General features: G+C 41.5%; 1 protein-coding gene across 1 annotated transcript in view; it reads right to left on the bottom strand.

Annotated features, from left to right (window-relative positions):
- LOC308299573 (calmodulin-regulated spectrin-associated protein 1-B-like) overlaps window positions 1-20,703 on the bottom strand; it is a gene marked incomplete at both ends in the record, with an annotated part of 43,307 nt that extends 22,604 nt beyond the window's left edge. The window contains 7 exons of the mRNA XM_080743368.1: window positions 66-227; window positions 1,544-1,806; window positions 12,941-13,089; window positions 16,682-16,763; window positions 16,865-17,245; window positions 17,348-17,710; window positions 20,607-20,703. Coding sequence (XP_080599494.1) covers window positions 66-227; window positions 1,544-1,806; window positions 12,941-13,089; window positions 16,682-16,763; window positions 16,865-17,245; window positions 17,348-17,710; window positions 20,607-20,703 — 1,497 coding nt within the window. The remainder of the gene's footprint in view (window positions 1-65; window positions 228-1,543; window positions 1,807-12,940; window positions 13,090-16,681; window positions 16,764-16,864; window positions 17,246-17,347; window positions 17,711-20,606) is intronic.
- Window positions 20,704-26,018: the final 5,315 nt, after the last annotated feature.

Below are 26,018 nucleotides of genomic sequence, written 5' to 3' on the forward strand. Positions count from 1 at the left end.
GTTTTCTATCACGATAAACGATAATATCACGAATTGTCCCATCCCTAATCAACACCGGAGCTCACCTTATTGATCCAGAAGACCATTGCATCTTCCAGGTCAAAGGGCAGCTCCTTGGAAGCGCTGAAGTTGGAGAAGCGCTTGACGCTGGACACCACCCGCTCTATGCTCATCATCTCTGCTGTGAAGGCCATCATCAGAGCATCGATCAGGGGGATGTGGGAACTCTGGAAATAAAAATAGAATCTTATATTAGAGCAGTGATTCTCGACCTTTTCCGCATCAGGGCCCACTCGAAAATCTCAAAAGCGCTCGCAGTCCACGCATTTGACCACTTATATCAGTGGTTTTCAACCTTTTTCATATCAAGGTCCATTATTTATTCGGCATTTGAGCCATGGACCACCGGCACCATTTGATGAGATTTAGCCTCGCTGACCCAAAACGTAGAATATTTTGTTATTCTTGGATGGGATGTTGTCCACAATTCCATACTGTATTGATGTTGGTACCACAGGAGAGATAACTGGCCCACGTTGACCAAAATAACAATTCTTCTACATTCTATAATTGTGTAGACTTCATGTTGATTAAGTGATGCAGATGTTTAACAATAATGTAACTCTTACGGGTCCATTTGGTTTCATTTTGTGCTCTCAAGAGTTAAAGACCTATAAGGGTCCATATGATTACCAACGCTCCATCATTTAGCTGGGGACCACCTGGAACCCCCTCAAGGACCACTGATGGTCCCTGGACCACTGGTTGAAAACCACTGACTTACATGAATACACGTGTATTTTCAGAGCATGTTTATTTTAATGGTCAATTTATCGATTGATTGTTTTTTACATTATTCTTCTATATACTGTATATACTGTTTCTGTATGTTATATTATCATAGAAATCTAAGTGTTTTGGCAATTATTTCACTATAGTGCTGGTGGAGCAACTGCATACTGTGAAGCTGGCTACAGGACAGGGTGGTCAGCTTCAGCAGATGGTCTCCCTAGTCCCTACCAATTCTCAAGCTGCCGCTGGTGGAAGGGAAAAACACAGTATCCATGCTGCTATAATAACCTGGCAGATTTAATAATGCAGCTACTGTGTGGAGAGCTGCAGTGCATAAGGCTGCACCCACCAGTGTGGCCTTTAGAATAAACACAATAAAGCTTTCAAACCCAGAGAAAGCCAAGTAAAAGTCCCTCTGCTTTGTGCAAAGTCTCAGGCGATGTTTCGCTCATCAAAAAACTATTTTCCTCTGAACGTGGTTTTGACACTTTGTCACCAAAGCATCATTTCTCAGAGAATGTTTAAAAGGCTAGAGGCAGTGGCTCAGGAGGTATACACGGACATGGACCCCCAGATAATGGGGGTCTCAAAAAAGGATTGTGTGTGTATGTGTGTGTGCATTTCCCCGCAACATATGTGAGTGGGCAATGATCGTTATCATAAAATAAAAATTGCATCAGTGTGTCTGAGGCGCTTATTTATTTTCTTTAGGATCAGTCTGGGGGACGTGAGGGTTGCTCATATTACGTACCATCTTGATGGGAGCAGAGGCGAGGTCCTCGTCAGAGACGGGCGTGTTGTCGCTCTGCAGAACGTAGAAGCCCTTCCTGGAGAGGGCCTGGATGACGGCCTGGTGGCTGTGCAGAGAGGAGGCCTGCTCGGCCTTCAGGATCAGCCCACACACCCTGCAGTAGAGCTCCCCCGACAGCAGCAGGCGGATGACCGGAGGCTTGATGTGCTCCTGCTCATACTGGTCTGTGTAGAACGGGTCCTGGAGGTCCTCGGGGATGTGGTCTTAGGAGAGAGAGAGAAAGAGAGAGAGAGAAAGAGAGGGGCAAAGATGAGAAGCAGACAATTGAATGAAGGAAGCAATGATACGGTGATACGGTGAAGTCCATATTTGAATTTTTTTGAATCTATATATTTTTGGATTTACCAGACTGTAAACCACAAACTAGTCATTATTAATCTGTTAAATTGTTAATGCAATCCCCCCTCATTTTGTTTAATTGTCGGTTTTAATGTTATCTGCTCCCTTTGTCTGCTGAACATTGCTTTTACGGACTTAAGCTCTGTCCAGACCGGGGAATTAGCGAAAGCGACATGAATAAGCGAACCAAAAAGGCGAAGAATTCGCGATTCGCCTTTTTCCATACACACCATAAAGCGACGCGAATATGCGTATAATATTCGCTTAATTCGCCTAAATACGAGGGGGTGATATCTGCCTGTACTGTAGCCACAGGAGAAAGGAGAGAGAGGAGAGAGGAGAATGGAGACAGGGAAACAAATAAAACACTGGAATCCATCCTCAAGTGATGATGACCTGGCAGCTTATTAAATAATAAAAAGAAAAAGAAGAATGTCTTTGCCTGCGCACACAACCCATCACATCAAACAACACGCTTTCACCTTTCCCCCTCCGCTCCGTTCCCCCACATACAGGCAGCTCGCAGCAGCAGTGGTGTAAAGTAATTAAAAGTACATTTACTTGAGTAGCCTGTACTTGTAGGTATTTGTACTTGAGTCCAATTCCCAGTAGGCTACTTTCCTTCTACTCCACTACATTTCGGATCCTATTGTATTTAATACCCAGCGATTTATTTTAAAACATTAGTCTTTTTGTAGATATAAATTAACAATAAAACATACATAAACCATGCTTTTACCAGTAGACATTCGAGTACTTTCCCCAAGCAGCCACACAGACGAGAGACACGGAAAAGCAATGCAAAGGCAAGGTCCCTCGACCTTGCTCTCTCTCTCTCTTTAAGTAGGATAGAGTGAGCTTGATTTAATACAGAGAGAGAGAGGAGTTCACCAGCGAATGTTCGCTAAATTCGACACAAGGGCGAATAAAAAACAGACGCCTTTTCGCATTTTTAAAATTCGCGTTTGGTGTGGATGCTTCCATTGACTTTATAAGGTTTTAAACAAAAGGCGAATTATACGCTAATTCGCTATTCGCCAATTCGCCGGCGGTGTGTACGAAGCTGTTGTTCCACAAACTGCTGGAGATATATTGTTTTTCCACTTTCTATAAGTATTATGTCTTATAATTCCTAATATATATGAGTTAAGTAAAAATATCTAACTCAACAAAATGAGGGGGGAGTACATTAAGACTTTAAGAAATTAAAAACTTTTAGTTTGTGGTTTACAGTCTGGTAAATAAAATAAAAAAATCTTTATCCAAAATTTTAAAATACAGACTTATGCCTTGTGCACACTACAGATATATAGTTGAACGTTTAGCTTGGTAATTCAATGTAATCTCAATGGAAACCAGCTTTAAGATGCAGGAGATGCTCAGAACAAAGCTTTGAAAGCTTTAAAGCTGGTTTCCATTGAGATTACATTGAATTACCAAGCAAAACGTTCAACTATATATCTGTAGTGTGCACGAGGCATTAGACTGTTATTCGTCTCAGGTACTCAATTGATTGCAGGCGTGCTCTGTCGCTGGCACTGTCACTTTTTGAATACACTGTCCTGTTATGATATCTGCTGCTATTTCAAATGCATGTTGTATTAGCATACTATGCTTTTAACAGCAAATGACGATGACGGGAGTCTGAAACTTGTAAGACAAACTTACGTACTCACCAATGTTTTTCTGTAAATATAAAATATAGTTGTATAGTTGTGTGTCTTCTTTGTATGTCTTGACGAATTGAATACACAGGACCACAATGGAAACAAGCCCTCAGGGCTTTTTATCCTTTGGGCTTTTTATCCTTTTAGCAATTATTGTATAATAACCTCTGTACCTTTTGCAAACTGTTAATAAAGTAATCAATCAATCAATCAATCAATCAAATAATTCCACCCACTTCTTTACACTTGTAATCAATCAATCTTTATTTCAGACTCTACAGGTCCATATATCAACAATCAACAATACAAGAGACAACAGAGATTAAAAACAAGAACAACAACAACAACAACAGGGCACAACAGAAAAGGCACTAAAAAACATACAGACACTCAATCCAATGTCTCCAGAGACAAGAGGAGTATCTAATGCTGCTCTTTTTAGGCATGATTAGAGTCATTATAATTTCATTTCATTGTAAGCCTGTGATGTGACAAATGGAGGCCACACCATTATTAGACTCTGACTTTTAATCAAAATGTGTCCATTTCTGACATTAATGGGGAAAGCTCATCCTATCATACTGTCGTCCTCGTCTGCATAATGTGAGCCTGCGCCCAGCAGGGAGAGCCTGGCTGTCCTCAGTCTGGATACCCAAGACCCCACCCTGGTTGTCTGCAAAATACTGTAGTAACAGGAAGAGACAGCCAGACAGACATGTGAGAGTGGTATACTATTCTACAGTGTTGATTTCCTCAACTAAAACTCTGACAAAAGATTCGTTCCACAGGGAAGCTTCCCCAGACAACAGTAATCGAATCTCCAGCCTTCATTGATCAAAAAAAGATAAAGTAATGTAGTGCATTCCCATCCCAATCAGTAGCAGATCAGTGCAACGGACGTTTGTTGTTTAATTCTGCACAGGCTGTCATTTTACCATCCCGTATTTACAAAAGACATCCACATGGAACATGTCAGTATCGTAAAATTTGCTATGCAGCTTTGGAAAATAGGAAGACCTTTAATCGCCCGGTCCCCCAATTCTGGACAATAATGCCATGTGACAAAGCACCGAGCTGCACCCATTGGCTGAGGTCACATCTGGAGCAAGGCTGTATCATACCCTATGTGTGTGTAAGAGAGAGAGTGGAAGTGTGTGTGTGTGTGTGTGTGTGTGTGTGTGTGTGTGTGTGTGTGTGTGTGTGTGTGTGTGTGTGTGTGTGTGCGTGTGCGTGTGCGTGTGCGTGCATGCATGTCTTTGCTCCTACTCTTGCAGACACAAGAAGGTCAGATCGATCGGCACATATCAAGCTGACAGTCAAGGAAATGCTCTGTGGCTGAATAGTGACTACATGACTGTTCTGCAGACCTATTGCAGCGCACCCTTGCATGTACGCTAGGTACAGTCAGCACTGTGCAAGTAATCTAAACTCTAAACTGAAGACAGTAATTGCCACGGTGTAAATCTAGTTTTCATTGTGATGCTGGCAACAAATAAAGATGCTCTGAAAATGCACGTGGCCCACCCATCAGACTACCATCAGAGTGCAGTTGGTGGGCCCTATGAAAATCATTGTCATATGCAAAATTAATAACACAAAGAAATACTATTTTGGGTGGTCACTGATAAAGAACTGGTTCAGTCAGGAACCGTCACGTCAAAGTAGGTTTAACCATGTATTGCAACTAATGGAATACAGTTAAACTTGGCGTTAAAGGCTCCGCTTTCGGAGATGTTCCCAGACGTTTGTCCAAGCAGCTTGCTAGGCGTTAAGCAAAACCCCCCCACCCATAGGGATATAGCAATACACTGACATATTAGCTTGAATCAGCAGACATAAAATCACTAGTATTTGAGCCTATGCCAGACTCTGATCAAAAGGTGGAGGCTGGGGTGGAGGAGGCAGCTACTGTAAGTAGCAGCAGATGCAAAGCTGGCAGCAAGACAAGCAGAGCTATAGTGAATGCAAGCCATATTTAAAGGAGCCTCCCTTACAGACCGTGAGCTCTGATTGGAGTGTGACGTAATGACCAGCAGAGCTGTGAATGAGGAACAGGAATAGGAGCTGAGGCGGGCGAGACTTGCGTGTCCTGCATGAACTAACGCTACGCTTCATTTTCTAGAATTGACATATATAGGCTAGCTGTAGCTGCTATAGGCAGGCTGTCTGAAGTCAGAGGCAGCCCGCGGGGTGAACCATGCCTCTGTGCAATGCCAAAAGCCACACAGCAGCACAGACATACAGTACAGTACTTCTGAATACATACTGTAGATGTTTATAACCTAAGAGTAAGAACATGCACCTTAAAGGGTTATTTAACTTTAACACACTTCTGGGGGCGCTTTTGGTTGTACCCCAGACAGTTTTTGAAAAAGGAAAGGTACTTGAAATGACTGCCCCCCTCTCGCATCAATCGATCAAAACTCTTTCAGAATAATGTTTCACATTACCAAACATTTTGAAAATAGCTGAAATAGTCAATCTACAGCACAAGCCCACCGCAGCCAGAGGCTACAGCTATTTGGGGGTCCTTGGCATGGAAAGGTTTGGGGACCCCTGGAGTAGGCCTCTCTGAACAACTGTTGCTTCTCCAAAAGGCCAAAGTAATACGTGCCAGTCTAAACAAACACGCTGTGTTTAAAATGCACTTGTACTTGAGGCAGCGTTCTATCCCATTAAACACTTCGAACATGTGACTCAAGCACTGGCCCTTAAGCCAGATTTATACTTCGCTGTACGACGGTGTCCCACAACGGAGCATAAATTAGGCCATTAAACCAGTACAGACAACAGTCTTATCCAGCAAACAGCCACGTTCTAATCCAATAATGGTGGGTTGACTCTTGTAATCTCTCCACTCTCACATCAATGAAAAGATATGAGTCCCACTCAAAAAATAATCTAAACTTAATATGATGTTCATGTTCACCTAGTTGATGGATGCTCAGATGGTCACTGGCGCTGTTGAGGCCCATGGACACATTGACATGTTCTGTATACTGGAGGACCGGGGGAAAAGGGGTGAAAGTCTGATTATTATCAGCCTCTCTCAGCCCACTAATAAGCTACGGCCACCTTAGAATCTTGGAATCATATGCTCTTCATAACATAACATAACATGCAAGGACCCCCTTAACTCTGAGAGTGTACAAATGGAACCAAATGGACCCTTACACTCACAAAGAGTTACAGACCTGTTATGGTCATTCAGGGCTGGCTTTTTATATGTTTCTGGTAACATTATTGTCCACTCATTTGCTTTGTCCGTGGCAAAAAAATAATTTTGACAAAATGTCCACCACAAGCCAGCATGGCGATGAACCCTGCTTTGACCCGATACTAAAACATTCAATTGACAGTTAAAGAAACTGTAAAAAAAAAGAAAGTATCTAAAGAATAAGCAATAACAATTTTACAATTTTGGCATTTAGTAGACGCTCTTAATCCAGAGCGATTTACAATAAGCAAGGCAAATACATCAAATGCATAGACATTTCAATCCAAGAAAAAGAACATAGGTAGGTAGACCAAGCACCTATTCAGTAAAAATCTAGAAAAAAAAAAAACGAATAGAAAAAACTATCTAACTTACGGTCATTGAAGGTAGGCGAGTGCTACGGTAAGTGCTATGGGCTAAGGTGGAGTGTGTGAGTCTTCAGGCCACGCCGGAAGCTAGGGAGTGAGTCTGCTCTTCTAAGTGCAACAGGGAGTTTATTCCACAGTTTGGGGGCCAGGAGGGCGAATTGTCCAGGACGAGTGGATTTTTGTCCTGGAGATTTTAGCGAAGGTTCTGTCAACATCCCTGTGTTAGCTGATCTGAGTGAACGGGTGGGGTTTTAGGGGTCGATCAGGCTTTGAAGGTAATGGAGGTGCCAGACCTTTGGCTGCTTTGAAGGCCAGCATCAGTGTTTTGTACTCTGTGCGGGCAGCAAGCGGGAGCCAGCAATCTTATTATTGTGGTAATTGAACTTTACAGTATCATTACTTGAGCAGTATCATTGAGCATCTGGTGCAGTCTGCTATCAGTCAATGAAGCTACTGTAGGTCTATGGAGTTAGTTAAAGCCCCAGTCTGTCTCAGTCTTTAGTTCACTGATGGCAGGCACTGTACTTAGTGCCCCTGACACTCTGACGTCACCAGAAGCCAATCAGATTAGGAGACGCGGGGCGTTCCAGGGGGAAAGGTGGTGGACTGATGGTGTGATGTTTACTAGTCTGTATGTCTGCTCTCTGAGGGCAGTCTCAGAAAACAAAGAAGTGTTTACTTGCAAGTGCAACCAGGGGTGGGCGATATGGTGATAATTATCGTTGAGACGATACAATGTCTCCACGATATGCCTTTTCAGAGATATTGTATATATCGTGATACAATTGATGTAGCCATCGTAAAAAAATCCTGTCTAATCGTTAATACTGAGATTCATTGCAGAATTTAATTTAAACCTGCATTTTGGTCTAAATCAGTAGTTCTCAAACTTTAAAATGTCAAGGTCTCCACTTAACTCTGACAGCATACAAATGAAACCAAATGGACCCGTAAGGGTCCATTTGGTTTCATTTGCATGCTGTCAGAGTTACATACTCGTAAAGTTCAATTTACCGGTAGACCTCCCAAAAGGAACTCAGAGAGTCTTGTTTTTGTCAAGTAACTTAAAAAATAACCATAAAAACCAACGTGAAAAAGAATCGTGATAAAGTCGTGTATCGTGATACAGCTTGGAAAAATATTGTGATATTGTATTTTTCCATATCGCCCACCCTTAAGTGCAACACAGACCTTACAAAGACTCTTGCATGTCTAATGGGCCAAATTATATACCACAATTTCACTTTAATTTGGAGCTATGACAAATAGCAGATACAAATCTTGTTTATTTCCGCTGTGCACATTCAGTACAACCTATGACGGGCCAAAATAATACCATAACTGGATCTATAGAACAAAGGCTAGATCCACTGTCTGATTACAGGCAGCCCTCCGCTGAACAGGGATTTATTCTGCAAAGGACGGATCTGATCTGACTCATGTAGGCTACTGTGAAAACAGCAGGAATGACAGCCACAGTGACCTTCTGTGCACAGAAGTCACAGAAAGTGGTAAGCTTGTCATGGTCAGACCAGATGACTTTTTACAGTATGCTCACGTTAACACATTAGTGTAGCATTGTATCATGTATCATTGTCGCTTCATTCACAAACTGCACATACTGTACGTATATCCACAGCTACAGATTGCACAGTGAAGACACGCACATATTCTCCATTGAAAGCTTATTTGATGACACAAAAGCCCATATCTACACTACAGACAGAGGAATATTCAGATTCAGTTATTGTAATGGCTTATTAATGTCGTAGCTCCTGTTGAAAGTGATCTTTGTAAAAGATCCTTAAGCATAGCACTCCCCCATAAATAAGTTCTGGAGCAACTGCTACTGATGTTTCTCAAAGGGTTACACCCCGCCACTCCGACATGTCTCCTTTCCGACATGTCTCCATTCCGACACTAACCCTATCTCTAACCCTTACCCTAAACTTGACCCCTATGGAAGTGTCGCCACTCCGACAATAAGAAGTCAATTTCGGAGTGGCGACATGTCGGAATGGAGAGCGACAGCCTTCTCAAAGTGCAATGACATCAAGTATTTCATTTAGTCTCCTCTTTTGGGGGGGTCCCCAGTTCAAATATGATTATTTGGGGAGGTCACGGCCTGAAAGGTTTGGGAACTAACTAGGACTAGAGGGACAGGAAACCAAGGGTAGAGTCAGAGAGAGAGAAGGGAGACGTGTGAGACAAGACAGGGGTTCGATTCAATCTGGGGTCCCTTGCACTCACAAGGAGCACATGAGCATATGGTCTACTCTGTGCCACCGGGCACCCACCTGCATGCCACATTTTGCCTTGCTTATTGGTTAACAAAGGCCTAAATCCTTTCAGAATCAGAATGGTCCACTCTCCTTATCCATTAAGCAACTATTATTTCAATAAGAGGTGAATTGTTACAGTTGATTTCCACTGCTAGCTACGGTATGTCACTACTGGCACTGCATATTTTTCTGAAAGACTGAAAACCAGATATACCGGTATACATTTTAATTTAATTTAGCAGTGGTGTATTGGAAGCAGCATTGACATTGACAAGCCCATTCTACTTTTCTGCAACAATAAAGCTGTACCAGAGGAAATTATTTAAATAATTATGTGAGACAGAACGGAAGGCGATGCTAGTGGCAGCTGCCTTTGTGACCAAATACAGTTATAGTAACAAGTAACAGATTTCTGGCAGACTGTGGCAGTGTTCCGAATTTTGGACCAAGATCCTGCAATGTGTGTTATTATTTGCACTCTACTCTATCATACAATGTAACATGCAACAAACATAAAGATATATCAGCCTGGAATAGCATTTTGCTATATTCTTATTGAGATCATATCATACAATGTCGACACGCGCTATAAACAGTTGTTATTATTCAATGTGCTAGCTACAGGCTTAACAGAATGACTGGGCATCATCTCTATGTGTTATAGGGGACATTTTAATTTTAAATTATGCATGATCTTTCTTTTTATTCAGAAAAAAGGCAAGACATTGGACTTGTGTGCGTAGAGATCAGAGTCTGGTCATTCTAATACCATACCCTTCTTTTTCAACGTGTATAATAACCATAAACCAGACCCTCTGCAATATAAACATTCCAACGACAATAATATTTATATTATTAATAATGGTTATTATTATTATGAATATAATATTATTATTTACTAATATTTAGTCCCTGTTAGTTGTTTTGGGGGTATTGTCACTATACATACATTAACAGCTCCAAGGGAGCAGTTAGGGGTTTAGTGCCTTGCTCAACAGATCTTTGACACACAGACTGGGCGAACCGTCAACCTTCTGATTCCCAGACGTCCTCTCCACCCATTCAGCTTTGGCCGCACACTTTCCTAACGCTCCACAAGCACGTTGCAACATAATCCCACCAAGATAATCCAGACATCTACTGTAGGAAGGAAATAGCTCTCTGTTTGGGCTTACAGTCCGCCAGCATTGCGCACCAAAAATAGCAGATCTACAAGCTCACAACGCGTCACGGTGCGACACGCTGTGAGCTTGTAGATCTGCTATGTTTAGCGCACAACCAAGTAAATCAGACAGATGATTGTGATGCAAATAAGATTGATTGATTGAGTCTGATTATTTGACCTGGTACTTGGGAGATCAAATGAATACAGTAAGGGAGCAGTACACCTAATTCACACAACACACAGCATGTGTTTGAGATGTGTAAAAACTGATTTTACTGTCTGGGGATGTGTACGGTAAAGCTAGCTGGCCAACATAAATACTGTACATTCAATATTGTGAAATGAGCTTCTTCATCTAGTCAAGTATTTCTATTATACTACATCACATATTTTACTTCCAGCTTTCTGATCAGTTCCAATTAGAGATGTTACCGATCAATCGCAATGGATCGGATCGGGCCGATCAAAGCATGATCGGCGATAATCGGTGGTTTAGATCAAAAGGTAAATTCACCGATCCGATCGGATCGGTGCATCTGATCAACCAGCCGTTCAGTATGCCCACTTGAGGCCATTTTGGGGTATTGATTTCCACAGTGCTGAAGGAATAATTAGTTACTGCTATGATAATAAATACATAGTAATGCTGGTAAATAACTATAAGGCAAATATATAAATGAATTCGTGAGTGAATGAATGAAATAAAGTTAAAACATTAACATTTAGAAAATATAAATAATAACTTGATCGGATCGGTGATTGATCGGGATCGGGTGATCACACTTTTGTGATCGGTGCTCGGTGATCGGTTCCAAAAAACCTGATCGGACCATCCCTAGTTCCAATGCACATAATCATGCTTACGCGTATTGAGTCCAATAACGCCCTAAACCTAAACCTAAACCTAACCACTTCTTAGGGCCAAGGGTTAGTGTTCCACTTAATTCCTGCTTTAATCCTGACAATAGCCTTGAACCCGAGAACTGACAAACCATCAATATGATAGATACTGAATCCATCTTTGCATCATTTTTAGGACCTCTTATAGAGACATGAGATGGATGGTTTATACTTGACATAAGTGTTGTTGCCAATTTGCAATAGCCTACTCTCCTCCCCTTGGCAAGTTGGCAGAGTTAATTCATGTTGTGTAGCAGCTATTTTATGTTGACATGTTGCTCACGATCAGTGTTGGGAATAACGCGTTACAATGTAACAGTGTTATGTAACAACTTTTCTCTGTAACTAATAACGTAACACAGTCCTTTTCCCAGTCAGTAACGCCGTTATAGCTACTGTGATGTAAATGGTTGCGTTACTGTGTTACATGTGATCCAACTGAACTAGTGCTGGGACTGAAACTGTACGAGGTAAAACCAAACAAACAGCATGCTCTGTTTCTCTGCATGTCGCGGGGTTACCCAGTTCAACTCTGGCACGGGACGACATGTGTGTGCTATGTGTGTGAGAGGGGTGCATCTCTCCATTCCGACATGTCTCCTTTCCGACAGACACTAACCCTATCTCTTACCCTTACCCTAACCTTAACCTCTATGGAAGTGTTGCCACTCCGACAATAAGAAGTCACTGTTTGAGTGGCGAAATGTCGGAATGGAGAGAGCCCCCCGTGTGAGAGATAGAGGCCTAAAGCCTTCTGAATGAAATGAAAAGCTTGACTGATGGGGCGCCCGCTGGCCTAGTGGTCAAGGTGCATACCACATACTAGGCTATGATGCCTGCTGGCGTCGCTGGTTCGATTCCCGATCGAGGCGACCTTTGCCGCATGTCATTCCCCATCTCTCTCCCCATTTCCTGTCAGTCTACTGTGTCCTATCAAATAAAGGCATAAAAAGCCCAAAAACAAATCTTTATAAAGAAAAGCTTGACTGATTATGTCCATTCATCGGATTGTCACGATATAGCCTACCATGCCAAGACAACAAACCATTCTGGAGTTACTGATTATATAAGGCACAAAGACACTATAGCTGGGAAATGCTTGGGATATATTGTGCTGTCAACCCCAATGTAAACAAGCCATTTATTTTCTTGGGTTTAAATCTTATTAGTAGACCTTGTATCTGAACTGTACTGTCCTGTGCCTTTCCTATGCAAACTTCTAATAAAGTATTCAATCAAATCTATCCATCCATCAATCAATCAATCAATCAATCAATGTGATTAATTGAGAGAGAGAGAGAGAGAGAGAGAGAGAGAGAGAGAGAGAGAGAAAGAAAGAAAGAAAGAAAGAAAGAAAGAAAGAAAGAAAGAAAGAAAGAAAGAAAGAAATAAGACTAACCTTTGCCATAAGCTTTGGCAAACAACCAGCGGAAATTGGCATCTATCTTGGCTCTTGCTGAATCGTACATCTCCAGCGGTACTATGTGAACATCCAGCACGTCACCTGCTCCTCCAGCTGGCTCCGCTCTCCTCCTGCCAGCATCCATCCTACAGCACAGCAACACAGCAACATATAGAACACGTGAAGGAGGGGGAGAATCAACAGCCATCTCCTTTATTACAACACAACTGCATCTATTACATCATTCATCTTTAGCTGCTGTAGTCCAGTGTTTCTCAAACTTTACAATTCCAAGGTCTCCCCTTAACTCTGACAGTGTACAAGTGGAACCAATTTGGTTCCATTTGTCCACTGTCAGAGTTACAGACTTGTATGGGTCAATTTAGACCCCCGTAAAGGAACCCACAGTCCCTGGAATCCACTTTGAGAATGAGAACCACTAGTCGACAACAGTGGTTTTCAACCAGTGGTCCGGGGACCACCAGTGGTCCTTGAGGGCGTTCCAGGTGGTCCCCAGCTAAATGCAGGCTTGTCAACTCTCCTGGATTTCCCAGGAGTCTCCTGGATTTTGAACCCCTCTCCTGGGAGTCTCCTGGATTGGCAAATCTCCTGGATTTCTCCTGGATTTTGTATCAAACTCCCAAAATTCACCAGAACACAGGAAATGACATCTACTATGTACATTTTTTTCTGGGGGAGGACCCCCAGACCCCCCGCTTTAGGGGTGGGGCAATGAATGCAAGAAAGATCAGACACATATTCACTTAAGTAATGACTTAAATATTAGAAGTCATCATTAAAGATGTCCTTTGGTTCAGTCATCAATACATGCGTATAAAACATGCACAAAATTCACCAGAACACAGGAAATTACATCTACTATGTTCAATTTTTTCGGGGGGAGGACCCCCAGACGCCGCGCTTTAGGGTTGGGGGCAATGCATGCAAGAAAGATCATAATTATACTTGTAATGACTTAAAGATGAGAAGTCATTATTATTCATTCACCTACATTTGGCATTTTAAGGCTAAAAGTGTACCAGTGCTAGTAAAGCAAGCACGATAAAAGTATCGAACATGCACAAAATTCAACAGAACACAGGAAAATATATATATCTGTTAAGAGGTTTTGGGGAGAGGACCCCCAGACCCCGGTAGGAGAGTTCCGCGCACCCCCCAAAAAAATAATCTCCTGGATTCTGACCGTCCAATGTTGACAACCCTGGCTAAATGATGGAGAGTTGGTAACCAAATGGACCCTTATTAGATCTTTAACTCCAGTGTAAAATGAAACCAAATGGACCTGGTTTCATTTTACACTCTCAAGAGCTAAATTATTGTTAAATATATGCATTACTTAATTTACATACACAATTATTTATATTTGTTATGTTATTTTGGTCAATGTTTGCCTGTTATCTCTCCTCTATGGCATCACATCAATACCTACAGCATGGTTATCCAAAGATAACAAAATATTATAGGTTTTGGGTCTGAGAGCTACATCTCATCAAACGGTGGTCCGTGGCTCAAATGCCGAATAAATAAATTGGACCTTGATTATGAAAAAGGTTGAAAACCACTGGTCGACAACAGCAAGGGCCTCCTATAGCAAAACAACCAGAATGAATGGAATGAATGTCACACGCCCACCCTTCTCTAAGCAGCATCATGATTTATATATTTTTTTGTATTAAACACTTATCACACGCAGATGCTACATCAGTCAATCTATCAATCAATAAAAAAATCAATCAATCAATCGCATCTGTTATTAGCTAGGCGTTAGCTGGCTGTCCTGTTAGCTAAACTGACCCCCAAAGCAGTATAGGCTGCTTGCTTGCTATAGCAGTCTGTCTGGAACAGAAGCGTTTAGCTAAACGCTGTGCTGCCAAAAACACAAACATAATAAAACGTTCCCATCTCCAACAGGAGGACCCTCTCCTCTCCCCCTGTAGCTAATAATAATCAAACCCAATGGGGGTGGGGGTGGTGGGTGAGTGTGTGTGTGTGTGTGTGTGTGTGTGTTTAGGGGGGTGTTATCAATTAAATTAAGAAATCATAGCAAGAAAAACATTGCACTTCACCTGACAGTGAAATATAACGGAGGACTCCTCCCTGCCCAAAGATATCCTCCCCGGCCGGCCGGGGCTACATCAACATCACTGATCAGCAGTTAATCCCAAAACAGCGACATTAACAACAGGTCAAGAGCAACAAGAACGTGATATTAATCCGACCGTGTGTTTTTCTTCCGACATGGTTGTTTTTTTCTAATATCATTCGCGGCCATTGCGTGGTGAATGAGGGAGGCTTCTTGTCGTGCTGGTGTGGTCCATGTTGTAGCCGCTGGTCTCTATGGGGACGGAGAGGACGGTGCTGGAGCCCAGCTGCCTGCAATACACCACTAACACCTACAGAGGGCGCGGCGGTGCGTCTGGGACTGGGTCCAGACAGTGTTGCCATGTACGCTTATTATAAGCGACCTATAAGCGAAGGTTGGTAGTTGTTGATTGATTGATTGATTGATTGATTGATTGAATGAATACTATATTAGCAGTTTGCATAGCAAAAGTACAAGACAGTACAGTTCAAATACAAGATCTAATTAATAAAAGGATTTAAACCTTTAGGATTTAAATGACTGCCTGGTACGTTATGTCTGTGCCACTCTGTGGCACCTTTGTCTTTATTTCAATGTTATATGATATACAAAAAGTGGTTCCTGTGTAAATAAGCCGTGACGCTTACTAGAATCTCCTTTTAGTTGAACCTTGTACCAGTGATTTGTGCTGTCATGAAACTTTTTTCGAATGCAAACTGATAATAAACTCGTCAATCAATCAAAACTTAGGCCAATATTTCGAAGGATATCTGTGGAAAAAGGTGATATAGATGGAGCTAGGAAATGTTGGCCTAGTTCATTTCATTAAGGATTTTTTGTGTGAGGCCATTTGTTTGTATTTTAAGCTTGTGTGAGCTGTGTGTCATCTAAAACCTGTGAAAATAACCTGTCTAAAAGTGTGGTTATTATCTCAGATTATGCGTAATATTCATCTCATACAATTTTGAAATTCAAATTTCAAATGGTCTGTTCTGTTTGGCCAATTCATGACATTGCTATTTTTTTCTATTTTTTTTAAGACAGGCAAACCAATCGGACGCTTCTGTGTCTATGACACCATGGACAAATAAGCGTTTGGTTGAATTGTTCTGTTTTCTAACTCATGACATCATAGTCTTACATGATAACAGCTTTTCATTGGTCCATGTTGTCACCATTGCCATATTTTGGCTAACACAAAGCGGTGCTTAGGAGCGGTTTGCACTGTTCAAAAATTTAAAATAAATTACATCTACTAACAGCCCATTTTATCAAACTTATGTTTTCAATAATGAGGTGAACAGAACACCAAGGAAGAGATCATTGCAACTTCTAAACAGGAAACTTGTATTTATAACTTTATAACAGACTTTCCAACAAAGTTCTGCCAATGACCTAAATCACAATAATGTCTGAAGTTGAACAACAGCCTAACATGGCAAATATTGTGTTGTGTTACAGAACAATACTGGTCGGCATCAACAGAAAACAAGTATAGTATCAGCAGGGTCAAAAAGAACAGCAGCATGCTTCTTTCTCTTTCTCTCGTGTCCATCTAGTAGTCTGTCACAGTGGGATCGAGATCCCCCCATTCAGGCCTCCAAGGAAGTCTGAGGACCACATCGAGTTCTGACTCGTGCTGGACTCCACAAGACAACAGGGTCGAACCGTCCATCAGTTGTATGCCCTCGAAGATCAGCCGCAGTTTATCACCGCCTGCACACACAAGAGATATCAAATTGAAGTACATTTTACAGCACGCTCTAGTTTTATTTTACACACAAAACATGTTGCTCATCATTGCCAAAGTAGCTTACCAACATTGCTTGGAAGCCTTTCTGCAATTTTCTCTTTCAGCTGCCACACTGTCATGGTCTTCATTTGATCCTCTGTGTTGCACAAATCAATGACCATTTTCTTTCCATGGAAAGCTCTCACCGTGACCTGGTAGATTTTACCCATCTTTGCTTTTTTTTTAGACTGTGCCTGCGTAGTAGTGGGCTGCCATTTAGTAAGATCGAGATCCCCCCATTCGTCAAGATCGACATCCCCCCATTCAGGCCTCCAAGGAAGTCTGAGGACTACATCGAGTTCTGACTCGTGCTGGACTCCACAAGACAACAGGACTCCACAAGACAACAGGGTCGAACCGTCCATCAGTTGTATGCCCTTGAAGATCAGCCGCAGTTTATCACCGCCTGCACACACAAGAGAGTATCAAATTGAAGTACATTTTACAGCACACTCTAGTTTTATTTTACACACAAAACATGTTGCTCATCATTGCCTAAGTAGCTTACCAACGTTGCTTGGAAGCCTTTCTGCAATTTTCTCTTTCAGCTGCCACGCTGTCAAGGTCTTCATTTGATCCTCTGTGTTGCACAAATCAATGACCATTTTCTTTCCTTGGAATGCTCTCACCGTGACCTGGTAGATTTTATCCATCTTTTTTTTAGACTGTGCCTGCGTATCCGACATCTTCTGATCTGACTCTGATGTAGTAGTGGGCTGCCATTCAGACAGATCGAGATCCCCCCATTCAGGCCTCCAAGGAAGTCTGAGGACCACATCGAGTTCTGACTCGTGCTGGACTCCACAAGACGACAGTGTCGAACCGTCCCACAGTTGTATGCCCTCGAAGATCAGCCGCAGTTTATCACTGCCTGCACACACAAGAGAGTATCTAATTGAATATCTAATTGAAGTACATTTCACAGCACGTTTTTGTTTTATTTTACACATGTAGCCAGTCAGAGATGAGCCAGGCCGGATTTAGACTGCAGTCAAATCCAGCCCAAATCCGATTTGGTTGTCAAATCCGATCTTTTGGCCCGAGTTTTCACACAGCCATTTGCAAGTGACACAGATCTGATCTGTGCGTTCAGACAGCGTCAGCCCAAAGCTGCCCTGCGGTGACATGTATGCTTTGGTTACCGTGGTAACGACGTAGGTTACGTCACTATACGTCAACGCTAGTTGATTACGTTCAGGAAATGCAAGATAATAGACCATAGTAAACACACGTTACAATATAGTTTTTCTCTCTTCTTTTCTTTACTCTTGTGTTTCGCTCTTCTCTCTGGTTTAACTGTTTAGCTCATGTGTTTTCTCTCTTCTCTTTTGTTTTTGGAGCTGTGTGAAGCACAGGCTCCCTATACGTGGCTGTGTGGGTCTGTCTGTGTGTGTGTATGTAGCCTGAACTTCCTAAACTTCAGCACGCCACTAGTCCCACAGTTTTGCCACCACACACTCGCGCCATATGTCAAATCGACCGGCTTACTCGGGAATCGTGGGCTATTACTTTTCTAAGAGAAAGGTTCTATAGTTTAATTGATATTAATTTATTAGTGAATTAATTTTCCCCATTGACTTATAATGGGAATCGCAAAAACTCACATTCAATTATTTGTCTCTCGCAAACCATAGGGGCTAGAGTTTCAAGACTTGGAGAGGAGGTTCATAATGATTTCAAGGATTAAATAAAAAATAATTGTGTCATTTGGCCGCATGGTGGCGCCATAACACCCCACTTTACGTTTTGGCCTGTAACTCTTGAACCGTAGGTCGGAAAATTAAAAATCTTTTTTCCCCGGATTCCTTGGGCCATGACGCATCTCCCCATATAGGCCACGCCCATTTGCGCCATGATAGATTTTCCGCCATCTTGAATTTTCTCCAAAACACACTTTTTGCTCCTTTTCCTACATATTTTCTTCAAATGTCACAAAAATCGGTACACATGATCCACACACACACACACACACACACACACACACACACACACACACACACACACACACAGCTCCACTTCACACGGGTGTGATTTTCTCATGTGCTCAGTGAGCTGTAATCAAATAGTAAATACTCGCGCTTTGTAATGATGTAATTTACAGCCGTGCTCGCGCAGCAAGTGGCGCTTGGCCAGTTTGATGTGACTTGCATATAACTCTATGGGGTGGATGTGGTTGCTGCTTTCAGACTGAGTCAGATGTCCTCAGATCCGATATGGATCGGATTTGAAACCACCTCTGGATGTGGTTTTTCAAAATCGGATTTCATGTGACCTGCATGTGACCTGGATTTAGACTATTTAAAAAAAATCGGATTCCACTTTTGATGTGACTCAGATCTGATTCAGGCAAGATTTCAGTGGCAGTGTAAAGCCGGGCTTAGAGGCCACCATAGGACAGCTGCACAGTCACTTCCTCATTGGGAATCAGTGGGAGCATTTAAATGCCTTGCAGTCCAACAAACCACTGCTTGGTGGTGCTGACTGTTTTGGTCTTGCGACCTTGGTCTCATGTTTGTTTTATTCTTTGCTCTGCCAGGGTGAGTAATAAGTGACATGTACAGTACTTGATGTTTAATCATGATGTTGACTCACTGCGGGGTCCACCCTATGTTCCCCAGGTTCTATGTTCCCCGCTCTATGTTCCCCACCTAACAGCATTAGTTTTAGTGAGGTTATGGTTAGGGTTAGGGGTAGTTTTAGGTGGTAAGAAAGTTGGGAACATAGAACCTGGGGTACATAGAACCTGGGGAACATAGGTACGGTCCCCTGGCGGCTACTGTAACACCATTTTATTATGTTCAGGAGTTCATGTGCCTATGAGGTGATGAGTTCTAGGGCTAGGACAAAACACTGCAACTTCAGGTACACCACACTAAGAACTTGTATTGATCATGTGGTTAATTGACAGTGTACTAAATAGGTGTTTATATTCTCCCTCCTTTAGAACGCCACTGCTGTTTTGTTTAGGCTGTTTTATTATTGGTGATCTTGGTTTATTGAGCTAGTTCTTATTGTTTGTTAATAAATGTTTTGTCTTTTTGTTCTTTCCCCAAATACTGAGCCCTTTAAATGCCATACATCCAGAGTCCGTAAGCCAAGTGGTGCAGCCGACAGGGGTTCACTATAGGTCTCACAGTAGCCCACAGGTTTGATTTATTGTAGTGAATGCGTGCACCCTTTTCACGGTGGTGCTCTTTATCTCTTTGCTGTGTGTGTGTGTGTGTGTGTGTGTGTGTGTGTGTGTGTGTGTGTGTGTGTGTGTGTGTGTGTGTGTGTGTGTGTGTGTGTGTGTGTGTGTGTGTGTGTGTGTGTGTGTGTGTTCTGAGGCTCAGGTGGGCATAGTGTGGCCTATTTCTAGTTTTAGCCTTTATGCTAACTTCCCCTATTGATGGTTATCAGTCACCCACTGGCAATTGACTCTGTTTAAGTAGGTTGTAATGCTAAATACAGTGTACTTTGGCCTTGATAATGGTATTTTAAGTTAAGTGCTTTTAATTAGGAGCTTAATGAAATGTCTTATTGCATTATGAATACTTTCCTGTCATTTAGTCAAATAAACTTGTGTTTGGGGGGAAATCATGTCTCGGGTCTCATTGTTTTGAACATGTGCATATGGGGAACCCAGTTTATAGAAACTACATTTATTATTTTCCTTGATATAAACTTCAAGGTGGCGTTGTCTTACATTATTTATATAAAAGGTAAATTCCTTGCCCACCCTGCTACACACACAAAACATGTTGCTCATCATTGCCAAAGTTGCTTACCAACGTTGCTTGGAAGCCTTTCTGCAATTTTCTCTTTCAGCTGCCACACTGTCATGGTCTTCATTTGATCCTCTGTGTTGCACAAGTCAATGACCATTTTCTTGCCATTGAATGCATTCACCGTGACCTGGTAGATTTTACCGGTAACACTTTCTCATAACCTCCAAAAAAAACTAGTAAGTAATACTTTACTAATACATTAGTTAAGTATTACTATTACATTACTTAAGCATTTATTAAGCTTCAATTCATGATGAAGTACCATGAATTGATCATTACTTCCTGCTTTAGTAACACTATTAGTTAAGGGTGTTACTTAATATATATTAATTCATATGAGCCTACATGGGGGGGTTTGTAGATCTACTTTTTTCGGTAAATTTTATGCCCAGCATGAGTGCTCATATTAGGGGAAGGATTACAAAGGATCCAGGGCTAGAGGGGAAAATTGGGACTTGGGAACCAGGCGCAAGGGGCCTTCACCACTCCACTCGCATCCGACTCTGGGGCCTCGGCCTGCAGAGTGGGGGACCACCCCTGGGGACCACCTCCAGGGACCCCTGGTAATATGACTAGACTATGGCTCTGGAGAACCAGGCGGCCGCCGCTCCACTCCTATCCGACTTTGGGACCTCGGCCTGGGACTGCAGAGTGGCACACGCTCAGGGACCCCCTCCAGGGACCCCTGGAGGTATCGCAGAGCTCCAGGGACCCCCTGACGGCACCGCCTCCTGCATAACTGGAAAAATGACCCCCCCAACAGAGCTTCTCACGGGGGATTCCCGGGGACCACCGCTCCGGGGACCCCCAGGACGGACTCAAAGTGGTTGTGCCGCCTAGTCGAGGACCCCCGACCACTGCAGCCCGCTAAAAAGGCCATAACTCAGCCCCTGATACTGGTTGGTCCAACTGTTACTTAATAGTTAGTTAATAGTTAGTTAATAGTTATTTGGAGCCCCAAGTAAAGTGACACACCCCTCATTATTAACTAATGAGGAACTAATAGTTAGTTAAGAGTTAGTTAATAGTTATTTGGAGCCCCAAGTAAAGTGACACACTCTGCATTATTAAGTAATGTTGAAAGTCATTAACGAATAAATAACCAAGACAATTTTCTCAATATTTATTTTCAAAAAGGAAAAAAAAAAACATAAACCACCATGGCAATGTACACAATTCTTCTAAAACAGGCACTGTCCATTTTTTTGTACAAATTCTGTGCACAAGTAGATACAACGGTACTTCAAAAAAGATTGATATAAACAAGATGTAATTTTTCAGTTTTTTTGTGAACTTATAATGAACTAGTAATACAGGTAGGTAGTCGTGCGTGCGTCAATAACTGGACTAGTATCAGAAGAATTCTAGTGTTTTAAGAGACAGTGTTGCATACCAGTAATGACACAGATAACAGTGAATTCAGATTATTGAGTGATCACTTATTACAACCAACATAGAAACCAGTAAGACTCCCTAATCGGGAGATAATCGACCATCAGGTCGCATACACAAACTTTAGAAGGCAATGGTAGCCAATCAGGAAGGGAATATGGGAAATGGTACAGATCCATGTTGATTACATCACTTAAGAGATACTGTGTACCTTTTTTTGTGCTTTTAGGGCAAAATCTGTAGGTGTCCAAACATGTGTTTTGCAAGAATCAGCCTCATGGTGGCACTAGAAGAGGGCCATGTGAGAAATGCCAAGGAGTGTGTGTGCAAAGTTTGGCATGGATAGGGGCAAGGGTGGCAGAGATATGAGTAGGGCAAAAGTGTGACATGATGGACAGACAGACAGACTGACCGACTGACAGCCGGTAGAGGTTTTGATAGTAACTGAGACCTGGCGGTCGCAAAAATACAACAACTTGAGTATTTAAATAAAAGAAAAGAAAAAGACGGCAAAAAGAAAACTGTCTTTCCCAAAGATTTAGGTTTTGATCCCTCAGTTTACAGTTTAGGCATTTAGCAGACGCTTTTAATCCAAAGCGACTTACAATAAGCAGATACAAAACATCACAAGATAATATGTCAGTACATCAACAGCAATATAACAAGTGCAAATGGATATCTATCTAGAAAAAAAATAAAAAATAAAATAAAATAAATAAAATAAAAAACACAATATAATCAAAGTTCTAAAAAAACCTAAAAACAAATGCTAACTATCTTCATGTATGGTCATTGATTTTCTGTAATACTAAGGGTTTAGGTGGAGTCTGAATCCCTCTAGTTGGGGCCCTTTAATTCTGTATCTTACATTGTTATGATTGTTTTTTGTCCTACTACACAGTCCGTGAGGGATGAGGGGAATCAACATTGCACCATCAGTGTTCCCTGGGTTAGCTCACCACCCAGTATGCACTGGGAATCTATACTGTAGATCTGGGGAACGTTGTTGGGTCGTGAGGAATGGAGGATGTGGACCCTCACATACACCTGGGCTCCTCATGGGAAGGGCGCTGTCCTCTTCTCCACATAAAGCACTCCAGGGGATGATGGTGGTTGGAATCTTCATAACCCAATAATTAAACCTGACCTAAAGTAGATCAGACAGGACCCAATAGCATGTGTTACACACACACACACACACACACACACACACACACACACACACACACACACACACACACACACACACACACACACACACACACACACACACACACACACCATTTAAACCACGTTATAAAATCTCCATTTTAACTTGGATTAATTGGCTTAATTAGGTATTTTTTTGCTGTAACTGTGTACTGTCAAAGTACACTGAAAACCATTCAAAAGTGATCAAAGCACTTATTTTCTTTAAAATATATTTAAATAATCAATGAACTGTTCTTTTTAACCAAAAATATAATACTATAAAATTCTTCTTTAATTTACAATGAAATTAGGTAAATTGTATATTGTGCACCATAATTTGTCCAAAAGAGTGTGATTGTGCAGTAACTTGGAGGCATTAATGGCTCAAACAGGTTTAATATCTCTCCCTGGGTGCCAACAGGTGAGAGCTAAAAATTACCTCTTCAATCACTAGACCCAAAATGCACACTTAATGAATGTTCCTCCAGTAACAAAACAATGTTTCAGCATGTAACAAAATAAATCCTGCCAACTTTGAGGCTAATACATCCATAAACATAATAATCAGTTTGTTAAATCAACCCAACAGTTACACATTGTCTAACTCAACACTGATCAATGGATTCAATGGCACAGACTGCAAATCACTTGTCTGGTTAGTGATCTGCAACACCCGGTCACACACTGCTCTACAAAGTTAATAATGATACAATATACACATCAGGAGTTGGCTAACAACATTAAGAATGTGGATGATTGGAATTGGAAGATTATTTTTTAGTCTTACCAAGCGGATTGCAAAGGATTGTACTTCTCTCTGTATGTCAGCACATGTACATGAAATGCAGCATGTGTTTTGACAGGAAACAGGAAGTTTGTCTGGTTATATAGTACAGGAAGTAGAATACTACTGGGATGGACCTAAAAGGCACAGAGGCTCACTGATTGGCCACTTAGGGTGGCAATCACAGAGCCAGGTAATTTTAACCTTTGCAGAAACCTGTGAGATACCCTGTTCGTTTGTTTTTTCAACGTTTTCCCTTCTATGTATGTACATAGATAGTCACTTTAAACAACTTGAAGACAGTAGAGCAAAGTGTATTCATAGAACTTAAATTTATTATTTTTAAAAGCACTTTTAGATCGTTTTTTTAGCACTTTATAAATCAACAGAAAATGTATTCACTCCATTTTCTATTATAATTCAGGCATGTTCATTGAAAGTAATTACCATGCCTGAATTATAATAGAAAATGGAGATTTGCTCTGTGATTGCTGTAGACAAGGCTTAAGACTATGGCAGTGGAAAAGTACTGTGCCAATTGATTGCCATGGCAACCCCAGCCTAGGCCTGATTAGGTGAACTCGCTGCACCTGTTAAATCCCTACACCTGTATTCTGATTAGAGTCAGTCTCAACTTACCACTTAGAAGCCACTCTCACAGTCCTGCTCAAGAGACATTTCCACCTCACCAGGACTCTTCCATCCTTTTCCTACAGTCCTTCCAATTGGTTTGTAAGTTTCTTATGTTTTTGGTTAAATGTTAGCTGACAGGAGGAATTTATACCTTGGTTGTATTTGAAGGAAATGTTTGTGAGCTATGCCATTTCCTAGCCTACACTAATGCTGTGAGCATTTGATATCAGTTGGTAGTTGTTTTATCTAACTGATTTATGTTTATGTTGATTGTATATTCATATAGAATATTATTCCTGTCTTTGTTTTATTTATTGACATTGTTATTTCCTGTTTAGACCACACCAATGTTACTGTGCCATGTGCAGTGTTGTAAAGTAACTAAGTACATTTACTTAGTATGTACTTTACTTGAGTATTTCCAATTTTCAGTACTTTTACTTCTACTTTTACTACATCTCAGATCTAAACATTGTACTTTTACTCCACTACATTCATTTGAAAACTTTGGTTACTAATTACTTTGCAGTTAAAATGTATAATATAACAAAACATACATAAAATGTAACCCTATTTTATACCTTGGCTGTTTGAAAATAGCCGATCTACAAGCTCACAACGCATTGTATTACGACACGTTGTGAGCTTGTAGATCGGCTATTTTCAAACTTTTTTTACTTGATACTTTTAAGTACATTTTGATACCAATACTTTCATACTTTTACCCAAGTACATTTTGAATTATGGACTTTTACTTACAATACAATTTACAATATTGATACTTTTACTTAAATAAAATATTCAAGTACTTTTTCCACCACTGGCCGTGTGCCCATGTACCTGTGCTGTTTTGCAACTCAAGTCAATAACTACACACAAGTCCTGTGTCTGTGTCCTGACCGACACCCCACACTGGTGAAACCCACCAATCCGGCCATAGTTCAACAATTGCCAACCCTAAGTGGCCAATCAGTGAGCCTCTGAGCCTTTTAGGTCCATCCCAGTAGTACTCTACTTCCTGTACTATATAAGCAGACAACTTCCTGTTTCCTGTCAAAACCCATGCTGGATCTGCCAATTCGAATCATCCTTATTCTTTTTTTTTTTTGGGGGGGGGCTTTTTATGCCTTTATTCGATGCCTTTTTATGCCTTTATTCGATAGGACAGTAGACTGACAGGAAATGGGGAGAGAGATGGGGAATGACATGTGGCAAAGGTCGTCTGGATCGGGAATCAAACCAGCGACGCCAGCAGGCATCATAGCCTAGTATGTGGTATGCGCCTTGACCACTAGGCCAGCGGGCGCCCCAATCCTTATTCTTAATGCTAGGTGACTTGCAGTCTGTGCCATTGATTATCGGTGAGTTAGACACTGTGTAACTGTTGGGTTGATTTAACAAACTACTGGTTA

Source organism: Nannobrachium achirus, assembly GCF_963921795.1.
Source record: "Nannobrachium achirus genome assembly, chromosome: 15".
Lineage (NCBI taxonomy): Eukaryota > Metazoa > Chordata > Actinopteri > Myctophiformes > Myctophidae > Nannobrachium > Nannobrachium achirus.